Source organism: Bos grunniens, chromosome 19 (genome assembly GCF_055505025.1).
Source record: "Bos grunniens cultivar Pamir isolate PY7600 chromosome 19, Bosgru_T2T1.0, whole genome shotgun sequence".
Lineage (NCBI taxonomy): Eukaryota > Metazoa > Chordata > Mammalia > Artiodactyla > Bovidae > Bos > Bos grunniens.
The window spans coordinates 42,606,896-42,618,107 of NC_141183.1; the positions used below are offsets into that span (position 1 = coordinate 42,606,896).

An 11,212-nucleotide genomic window follows, 5' to 3' on the forward strand; every position below is an offset into this window, starting at 1 on the left:
ATACTGACTCTTTCTAATAGCCTCATAGCATGTAAGTGTATGACTGTAATTTAAATAAATTTTTTTGGTGCCATAGTGTTAGAGTAAACATCCTTTTATATATATAGCTTTGTGCACTTACGTAGTAGTATTTCTCAAAGTAAAAATTTTAAAGGGAGAGTTGCTGGTGAAAGGGTTAAATTTTGAGAGCTCTTGCCAGATTTCATCCTTTGAAATTCTACAGTTCACACCCCGACCAACCATGTATCATGAAAGTGCTAGTTTGCACAAACCATCATCCACACTAACTGTTAGCAACCATCTCGGCTCTCGTAAGTCCGATGTAAAAAGTCATATCTCATATTCATTTGTCTTTATTGTTGCTTTGCTTTGTTTTTGTTGTTTGCTATTAGTAACATTGAGCCTCTTTTCAACTGTTGATTGCCTACTCCCACTGGGCGTTAACAGAGCATCTTGCAGGATAAGATTTACGAGGGTATTGATTGTTTTCACAAATCAGAGTAAGGCATTTCCTATGTGTGTCCTCCACAGCAAACAGCGGCACAACAAACTCTGGAGATCGCATTCAGATAGCGACCTCTCGGACCACCACGAACCCATCTGCAAACCAGGACTGGAACTCAACAAAAAGGAGATTACCACCTCAGCAGACCAGATTGCCGAGGTGAAGACCATGGAGAGCCACCCACCCATCCCTCCCGTCTTTGTGGAACACGTGGTCCCGCAGGATGAGAATCAGAAAGCCCTGTGCACCAAAGAAAGAATGATCTGCTTGGAGTTTACGTCTCGGGAATTTCACGCCGGACAGATTGAAGATGAATTAAACCTAAATGACATCAATGGATGCTCATCAGGGTGTTGTCTCAATGAACCGAAATTCCCTCTTGACAACTGCCATGCATCCAAAGCCTTAATCCAACCTGGAAAGGACCCAGAAATGGCCCACAAGTTCCCAGACTTAACTGTGGAAGATCTGGAGACGGACGCGCTGAAAGCAGACATGAATGTCCACCTGCTGCCCATGGAAGAGCTGACATCCCGCCTGAAAGATCTCCCCATGTCCCCGGATCCTGAGTCACCAAGCCCCCAACCCAGCTGCCAGGCCACAGTCTCAGATTTCAGTGGAGATCGCATTGACTTTTTCAGCGCTCTGGAGAAGTTTGTAGAGCTTTCCCAAGAAACCCGGTCCCGATCTTTTTCTCATTCAAGGATGGAGGAAGTGGGTGGAGGAAGGAATGAGAGCTGTGGACTGTCAGTGGTGGAAGCAGCCCCTTCTGAAGCGACCACTGATGACCAGAGAAGCAGCTCTTTGAGTAATACTCCCCACGCATCTGAGGAGTCTTCAGTAGATGAGGAGCAGTCAAAGGTAAAGACTCTCTTTATGGTTCTGTCCCTACTTTTGTTCTCTGTGAAGACGGAATATTTGGGATTCTTCACTCTATTTTTGATACTGATAAAGACTGAAGAAGGCGATATAGGAGAGACAGTCTGGCTGTGACTTTCTGGGAAAACTTAGGGTTTAAATATAGTTATATTTTTTAAATCAGTGGCATTTCAAGGAATTTATCTTTCCAGGCTTTTGGTGTCATTAGAAGTATTTCTGAAAGGGGATGAGGGAAGAAGGGATTAGCCAAAATGCATGTCGTCCCAGAACAAGGAGAGGTCCCCCCTGGACCTCTGCAGTTCAGATCATATCTCCCTCTCTCAGCAGGGAGGTGCCAGGGACTCACCTGCTGCCTGAGTGAGACCCGTCTCTCTGAGAGGATGGATTTGTTTGGGGAAGTTCTTTCTGCTTCAGAAAATTCAAAGACTGGACATGTATTAATAGTTGTTGGTGTAGCAGCTAATTCCCATGCTGAGTTCTTGCTATTGATAATGTGTCTGAATTGTTCCTCATCTTGCCACCGTCTGGTATTCGAGAATTGAGAGATGGTTTGAGGAAATAATTTAAGAGCAGACAGAATCCCAAGATTCTTCTCTGGCTGATGAGTTCCTTTGAGCCATCTCAGACCAGGGAGGGGAACAGTTATTATGTGTCAACAGTTCTAAGACTCAAATTAATTATTATTCTCATTTTGACTTGGAAATTGGGTGGTATCTTAAAAACAATGGTATCTTAGATTGATAATGGGAAGTAAATGGTGATCAATTTGGTTTAACATAAATGAAGTCATTTAATGATTTCAATGGAGCTGACTAGAGTCTTGACATCTCCTGATATCCACCTACTTAAATTTACCACCTCATATACTCCTCATCTTTCTTCTCTCTTCTTAACCAACCCAGGGCAGTTGTTGCCTCTGCTTCTGTCTTCTCTTCTCCCCCAAAGTTATGCCTCTATTTCATTTCTACCAGGAGACCAGAATGCCCAAGCTCACCTTTGGACTAATGCGTGCAGCGGCTCTGACAGAAATAGCTTTTCTGCAAAGTTCCTGGTCATATGAGCGCTCTCTCCACAGCCCCTGCACCATACTGGGCCCGCTGTGGCTTCTCTCCCAGCTTTGGCAAGTTGGCCTCTGCCTGATGTCCCAGCACATTTCTCCCAAAGGCATAACTGACCTTGCTAGTCTGCACTAGCTCTGACTCTTATGAAGGAGAAAGACCAGAACAATTCCTAGGGAAATACTGTACTTTGAAAATTTGCAAAAATGCTGCCAAAATAGATTGAGGCGCAGAATGATGTTGCTTTAAGAGACGTCCAAGGGCCATCTCTGAATTCTGAGATTCTTAACTGTTTTACAGTAGGGCTTGATTTCGCACTGGTCAGTTTTCTTTGGCTTAGTTCTAAACCCATGTGGGGACTTGTAACTGGTGGAACAGTAAAATGTCAGTCACAGTTTCTGAGTGTGCTCAGGTATGTGGCTGCATCAGCCACGGAAGGAGCCCCATGAAACATAGGAATTGTGCTCATGTGCTGGGGTGCGGCCACTGGGAGATGCAGGGGGAGGAGTGGATGAGAGCTGGCAAGACAGAGGACAGAAGAGAGCAGTGAGACTCCAAGTCAGACATCCATCTCCCTCAGACTCTGGGCGTATGTAAGGCGGCCACTGAGCCCTTCAGTGGAACTCTTCCCCTTGAACCAGATTAGGCTAGAAGTTGATAGGCTAGAGAGGAAAAGTTTCATTTACCCCAGGATGGCCTGAATCTAGAAGGCTCAGGGTCTTCAGAAAATAAGGATTATAGGAGCTTCCAGGGCTACTTACTGTTTACTTTTGGAGCAAGCTATTGGAACAGAATCCTATTTGAGCAAACAGAACAAAAGTTTAATAGGCAGTGACACGATGTATGACTAATTTTGTATCTCTGCCTTTGGTGAATCTGTTCTTTTCTTGTACCATGAAATAGAGCGTAACCCCAGGCAGAGGACAGTTCCAGGCACCCCATGATTTGTGTCCTCAGAGCCAGAAGGTTCTCCTGGAACCTAGTGAGCAATCAGTCTGGCTCTTTGAATCAGACTCCAGTTTACCATAACCTTCTCACTGTTCCCTCTCCTTAGGCAATCTCAGAACAGGTCAGCCCGGACATCTTCATGCAGCCGCACTCAGAAAATGCGATGTCAGTCAAAGAAATCGTCACTGAGATTGAATCCATCAGTCAAGGAGTTGGACAGATTCAAGTGAAAGGAGACGTGCTGTCCAACCCATGCCACACACCAAAGAAGCACATCGTCCACGAGCTGCCCCTGGAGAGGGCCCAGGCCGCGGAGAACAGACCTGGAAACCTGGAGCAGAGTGAAGGTTCCTGCCCAGCCCAGCCTGAACCAGCCAAAGACTCAGGGAAGGGGCACCCCGAGGGGTGCCCAGGGGCACACTCCTCCACTGCAGAGGTAGAAGAAGAGGAACCAGTGGAGGGGGAACAAGAGCTCTGGGGCCCCGGGATGCCCCCGGGTGCCAAGTGGTACCCCGGGTCCGTGAGGCGAGCCACCTTGGAGTTTGAGGAGCGCCTGCGGCAAGAACAGGAGCACCATGGTGCTGCCCCTGCGGGGACCTCGCTGTCCACTCGCAAGAATTCCAAGAACGATTCTTCAGTGGCAGACCTGGCAGCGAAAGGGAAGAGTGACGAAGCCGCCCCAGAACTGTCATATGTCCCCAAGGAGCCAGAGACGGGCAGGGGCCAAGGGCGATGCGGTGGGTCTGAGTCTGGCTCTTTACCGCGTCCTGAGCAGCTTGCCATCGTCCCGGCCCCTGAGCTGCGGGAGTCTCACCCAGCGCCAGCAACTCAGGATGGCCCACGGCATGAAGGTATCCTGCGGGAGCCGAGGACTGTGGTCTCCGGCCAGGGGCCCGAGACACCAGCGGCCCCTGCTGCCTTTCCCAAGAAGATAGAAATCATTGAATACACCTACACAGCCACATCCCCTGATCCCGGGCCAGGGTGGGAAAGAGCCAGCAGTGAGAAGAGTGGGGCGCAGGGACTGAGGACAGTGAAGGTGGAAGAGACCCTCACTGTCCTCTGTGCTCTGGATGAAAATCTGAACCGGACGCTGAGCCCCGACCAGGCTCCTCTGCACCCCAGAGTGCTACCTCCGCCTCATTCTTCCTCTCCCCAGCATGAGCACAGCAGGCCAGTCGACCTGCCCCCCACCCTGAGCAGCCCAGCAGCGCCTATTGTCAGTCCCATGACCCAGCCATGTGGCGCCAGCCCGGATCACCTGCACCCCCAGACGGTGGTTCACCTGGAAGGCTTCACAGGGCAGAGCAGCACCACAGACAGCGAGCCCTCCACGGAGCAGGGCAGCTGGGAAGAAAGTCAGGAGGGCCCCCTCTCCAGGGCCAGTGAAGTGCCATATCAGGGCTCCCAGTTCAGTAGCGAAGACCTGCATTTAATCAGCCAACTGGGTAATAATATCGGGGAGCAACCAGAAAAACTGAACCCAACATCTGTAGCCCATCAGCTCCCACACAGCTCCAGTAGCGACAGTATAGAGAGTCCCAGTCAGAGCCCCAGGGTGGTGAAGGGACGCGCTAAAGAAATCGAGTCCCGAGCAACTTCCCAGGTAGGGCTCCCCAAGCCACCCCAAATGAGGCGTTCAGCTTCCCTTGCCAAGTTAGGTTACTTGGACCTCTGTAAAGACTGTTCACCAGAAAGGGAGCCTGTCTCCTCTGAGTCCCCTCATCTCAAACTGCTTCAGCCCTTCCTCAGAACGGACTCGGGCATGGAGGCCCAGGAGCCCCCAGAAAACCCAGACACTCCCCAGAACCGAGAGCCCACCAAGTATTTGATAGAGCAGCTCAGAACCACAGAGTGCATCGCGCAGAGCAGGCCAGTGGAGAGGCCCCTTGCACAGTATGCCAAAGAGTTCGGTTCCAGTCAGCAGTGTTTGCTCCCCAGGGCAGGACCTGGATTGACTAGTTCGGAAGGAGGCCTTCCTTCGGTACCGACCCAGGGACTGCAGGACACCAGCCCGGCCCCGGGGCTGGCTGTGGCGCCCCGAGAGCAGCACGGCAGAACTCACCCCCTTAGGAGACTGAGAAAAGCAAACGATAAAAAACGGACAACCAACCCCTTCTATAATACCATGTGATTCTGAGCCTGTACACGTGACTTTCTAAAAGAAATGTTTGTAAAAGGGGCAGGTGTAATACGTAAGGAACCATGCACTTTATTGGTTAATTTTATAATATTTTGGTCATTTTACTGTTCCTGGCGCATGCAGGGTTTGTTCCCCACCCCCACCCCGAGTGTGTGTGAGAGAGAGTTTGATTTGGACGGCAAGACCATTTTGTCTTTTTTTTTTTTTTTTTGGGAAAATTCAAACCTCAAAAAAACACTCATTTTCAAAGAACACCTTTATCCAAGGCAACGTGCTGTTTTTCAATCAACTGCCACCTGCTCCTCATTTTGCCCTCCGAGGAAAGGCCTGCTGGCTTGATTGAGGAAGGAAGCAGATGGGGAGGGTGGGATGAAGCTGGAAATTGGAAGCGCTGCCCTGGGCCTGTGTGATGAGGGTTTGGTCTCCAGACCTGATGCATTGGATTCAGATTTGCTGAAGGGGGCAGCCTGACGTCAGCGTGTTCTCAGCCCAGCCCATTGGGAGTTCCTGAGGTGGGCAGGCTCTGCTTTGCTTTCAAAGAGGGTCTTCCAGAATTCATCTCTTCTGGTCTGCAGAGTGTATCATTATAAAAAGGCATGATAACGGCTGGCTTTGTAAACCTATCAAGCAAATACTTTTTTTTTTTTTTTACCCCAAGCAAATCATTTTATTAAATTTAAAATGACCTCCAAATGAAATCCAAGAGGTCCTCTGTAAAGGGAATCTGAATAAGAAGAGGTGAAATTGGGGGTGGAGAGGTGGTCACGCCCAGTATCTTCTGGGTGGATGGACTCCACTAAGGTGGTCATCCTACCCTTTCTTCCCCACCCCCTCTTCCCCGCTCCCCGCCGGAAATGTGCTCTGCAGCATCCTCCCAATGAGAAAACACGATAGGGCCAAGTTTGAAAAACAGCAACTGAAAATGTGTGTGTGTTCTAAAATGAGTACAGATGTAGGGTTTTAACCCTTTCGTTACTTGAATAATACTGCGGGCCTTTTAAGTTTCATGGCCATATTTTTCCAATTTATTTTCCTCCCTCATGCTGTTTTTCCCAACGCTGCCTAACTTTTTAATTTCATAGATATTTGAATTGTTACATGACCTATGTATAACCTCCATTGAATGCAGTTTTTCTGTTTAATATTATCACTGTTAACACTTGACGTAAGTTTTCTTTTTTTCTTTTCCTGGAAGATTTGTCATTTCTCTAGTTTATATACAGTATTTATGTACATAATGTCCTCACTTTGTTACATTGTTTTGTTGTTAATGTTGTAGGGTCTTTTTGATTTATCCATTTTAAGAAGGAGTAAAGCTGCAACTGGAAGACATACAGACACCACAGAAATAAAACTCATGGGTGTTGGTAGGAATCTGCAGAGAATCTGTGGACAGTGGTGTAATTTAAATGGAGACTTCTAATCACCAGCTCCTGCCAAATTATGTGTTAGTAACTTCCTCTTCAGAGAAACCCCCAAAGGCTCCCAATTAGATTGCAGCGTGACTGAAGGCTGATGCCTCTTTGAGACTGAAATCCCAGAACATTGGCTGAATCAGAGCCAGGGAGCATATGTGAGTGTTACTGCTGCCCAGGTCAGAAGCCCCTAATGGATTGGGCTGAAGAGCCACAGGGAGGCCTCAGCAAGGGCAGGTGCCCCTAATGACCACATCTAGGATGCTGTTGCTTTGCTGCTATTGTGGAGGCCCTTAACACAGGAGCACCTGCCATAAATACCCTGTTTCAGCTTCTTACAGAACACATGTTTAGCCCAGAAGGAACGCCTTCTGCAGCTCCTCAGAACCAAAGAGGTCTACAGATTGGCTTCCTGTGTGCTTTGGTCAATGGCCACATCACTGAGAAATACACCAAGCACAGAGCTGAGGTTTAGGTTTGGGGTTCATCACAGCACTGAGAGAAGACGACAGATTCACAGGCTGTGAATGTGATGTCAGAGACCAGAGCTCTGTGAGGACAGGGTGACCCAAAGGAGACAGCAGAGGTGGGCTGAGGCCACTCCTAGGTGCTCAAGATGAGCTGTGAATCCAGTTGCTGTGAGGAGGCCACGGTTGGGTCTGACGTCCCTGCCAGGAGGCCAATTAGAAACCTCCTGTTCCAAGTGTTTTTTAAGGTGTAGTAATGATAGGTACCTGTGCTGTTCCAAAATAGTTTCTTCAGTGTTCAGATGTGTCATCCACACAGTTTTGTGACTCCTGGATATTTAATGTGTTGTAAAGTGTTCTGCTAGGCGGCATGTTCCAGTGTGAGGAGACTTGCAAGACAGGGTTATGAGTTTCCAGGGCTCATCCATTGACACTGCCCTGTCTGGTTGAGGCAGTTCCATCACCAAGATGATGGGGAAAGGACAGGAAACTGCGGGGTTGGGAAGAGGAGGCTTGGCATGGAGGTAAAGAGTCGTGTCCACTCGGTGACTCCCCTGAGATGGTGACATCCCTCATATCAAGAAGGACACACCTGGGCGTCGGCAGTATTGCACTGTTCTCGCCATGGTGTTCAATGCTCACTCTAACTGCATTAAATAACAGCAGAGATGCGGGGGGTCAGGGAACCATCAAACGCTGTGAAGAAAGAAACTTTTTTTTAAGTGTCGAGGAAATGGTCTTGCTCTGCCTTTTTTAAAAAATAATTATATTTTTTAATCATTTAATTTACCTGCCTAAAGAAACATTCTGTACATGAGGTCTGTAATTCAAGCATGCCATGGGGTTTTGCCAGCCCTCAGACTCCCACAACTGAGTGTTCTTGTGCTATTTACGTAGCTGAGTTCTGTCCAGGGGAAGTCCATGATAGCCTATCAACAACTTTCCAAACTGTATTCTCTTCAAACGGTCTGATAATCTCGGGTGACCTATTTCCCTTTTCTGTTCATGGAAAACTCAGACCCAAAGCAGCAGGTCTGGGCAATTGACAGAGATGAGTAGAAGTTTTGACCTCTCGCTCAGTGCCTGTTGTTCTCTTTACTTTGAAAACTACCATAGCCTGACTCAAAATTTATTCTGGAGGGCTGTGTGATTGTGTGTGCGTGTGTGTGTGTGTAAAAAGTCACATCGTGGTGCATGGGGTGCAAGCCCCCGGGCACACAGATTTTGAGCTGTAATCTGGATGGTGCTCCGGTCAGCAGGAAAAGCCCCGCTTTTCTGATTTTAGAAACAACGTAAGCATGGTGTGTGCTCTGGCAGATGTAGGACTGTACTGTAGTCATCCTCATCTCACCTCATTTGGATGGCCTTTCAGATTCCGAATGTTTGGGATCATTCCTAACATTTCAGGCTCTTTACCCAGCATTCTCCTGCTTCTGTACCTGTATCCCAGCTGGCATTTCCTCTTTCTTGTTTTGGGAACTACCAAGAGCCCCAAGGACAGTCTGAGGATGACCACCCAGGCTCTGGGGTCCCCCCTCCTGCTAAAAGGCCCCAGACAGATGCCGTCAGATAGACCTGAAGTTGCTGAGAGTAGCAGCTCACAGACATCTTCATTTGTTCCAGCTGAGGATTTCAGTTCTGAAGTGATCTAGCCATGTTTAGTAGAGATTTTTTTTTTTTTTTTGGGGGGGGGCGTTGGTTGGGAGTTATTTCTCTCTCTAAGAAAGCATTATGCGAAAAGGGTCATTTTTCAAGGGCATTTTCAGTTTTTAAAATAAAGCCATTCTTTGGCTTTTTTGAACAACTGTCTGTGGATACTTTGTTTACATTGTGAGTATTAAAAGGAGCATCATCTTGATGGCCGCTCCCTCTCCTCCTCCAGGCACCCGCCCTGGCCATCCTCACACAGAGCAAGGCCCTGTGGTCAGCCCTCATGGGGAAGTGAGGGCCACCTGGAGCTGATTTCCATCTGTGTCCTGCACTCCCAGCCAACACACTGTATGGAAACAGTCGTCATTTCCTCAGTGATGGTGTGGTCTTATAGTGATGGTTGTAGTGGTGAATGGCTAGTGTTGTTTTTCAATTTTGTTTTGCTTTTTGATGGTAGATGAGATGAAATCTTAGCTCTTTCTTTCACCACCAATCCAACTTAAGAGCATCTTGGATTCATTTTCCCTTCCAAACTAAAAGATCAAGGCATGTATTAGGCATAAATTTATTTACTGCCTCAACTCATCCAGGGGCCGTATTAGAATGAAAACTTGCCTGCCACCAGAGCAGGCAGCTGCACACTCCTAACCCTTCTCCAGGGCTTGGGGTCCCTGGATGCCATGGAAGGCTATTGCAAGATGCTTCTGTATTTTAATAGCCTGGAAGTGGAGGGTGACTGGGCCTGGCTCCTGCTGTGAAAAGAGAACCAGCCTCATTTTCTCAGTGCCCCAGAGATCTGGGGCAGAATTTCTAAACTGGAATCAGCCCTCATCGGCTTGAAGATGCCCCAAGAGGTGTGTGACTAGGGCCACCATCTGTGTCCTCACAGCAGCACTAGCGGCGGCCTCCGGTACCCGGGGCTTAACTCGAGCTGATGACTCAGTCTGGAAGCTGGGCAACTAACTGGCCCTGAAATGTTTCCCCATCAGTAAGTCCACAGGGAATTGTTTGGTTTTTATGTTCTATTGGAATTTGGTTTGCTTGGCATAGCTTAAGGTGCCTTTTCTTTTTTCCTTTCTACTTTGTTTTGTAGGACTTGTTGTAAAGGTAGAAAACAAGTCCCCAAAGCCCCTCCCACTGACTGTTAACCTTCGCCCAGGCAATCCCAAACTTTTATGCTCACATTTTATTAAATAAAGCAGGTGCTCCCTGGAATCTCTGGGACCTTTTTGAGGCATTTGAAGCAGAATATAAAGAGTGGTCTCATCTCCTTCCTTAATCTTCCTGCTGGTTGGGATGTTCCACTTGTATCATAGATTTTTTATTATTGATGTGCTCCGCTGTTTTTAAATGTGAACTTGTGCGCAAATGTGCAGATTCAATGTTCTTGTTACAGATTGAATAAATTTTTATTTTGAAGATGAAGCGTGTACTCCATCAAGTGCAACAAAAGAGGGGGGTGGTGAGAAGGTGGGATTGGAAGAGAACACTGATGGTAACCATGAATCAATTCTCACTGATTGCTCTCCCTCCCCATGAGATAGCTGACTGCTGGGGAAAACAAAACTTTCTACCTCTCACAAAACAGGGACTGGATGGGAAATGGGGTCACCAAAGGGTATTTCAGATAGTGTGGCTCCAATCAAGTGACCAGGCTGGGAACTTGCCTGGTCAAAGAGGCTCTTGTCAAAGCCACCACCTAAATGTTAGAATGAATAAGCAAAGGAACCAAAATTCTTCCGCCATCTGTGGGACAAAGGGTCTGCTCGGGACAGCTGCTGTGACCTGGCCCAGCAGAGACTGGATTTCTTGGGTAGATGACCTCTCTGGACATGAATGAGAGTTCACAAGCTTTTGTTCGGCACAAGGCACCTCAGCTCACAGAAAGGTTTCTAGAAATGGGACGTGACTTTCTGAAGTAAAAGCTTTAACCCTCTCCCACCGTTAGAAAAGAAGCACTTAATGTCAATGGTAGAGGAAGAGAGATGGGGCCAAAGAGCAGCTCTCCAATAAAACAGGCTGGGGACAGGGCAGAGAGGGGAAGAATTCCCTGGTGGTCCAGTGGTTAGGACTCTGAGCTTTCACTGCAGAGGGCGCAGGTTCAATCCCTGGTCAGGAAACTAAGATCCCACAAGCTGCATGGCACA

General features: G+C 47.9%; 1 protein-coding gene across 8 annotated transcripts in view; it reads left to right on the top strand.

The window, feature by feature from the left end:
* SSH2 (slingshot protein phosphatase 2) overlaps positions 1-10,490 on the top strand; it is a 246,720-nt gene extending 236,230 nt beyond the window's left edge. For all 8 annotated transcript variants that reach the window (XM_086359934.1, XM_086359930.1, XM_086359931.1 and 5 more), the window contains 2 exons: positions 532-1,366; positions 3,497-10,490. In XM_086359934.1, coding sequence (XP_086216060.1) covers positions 532-1,366; positions 3,497-5,524 — 2,863 coding nt within the window. In that variant the 3' untranslated portion in view covers positions 5,525-10,490. The remainder of the gene's footprint in view (positions 1-531; positions 1,367-3,496) is intronic.
* Positions 10,491-11,212: the final 722 nt, after the last annotated feature.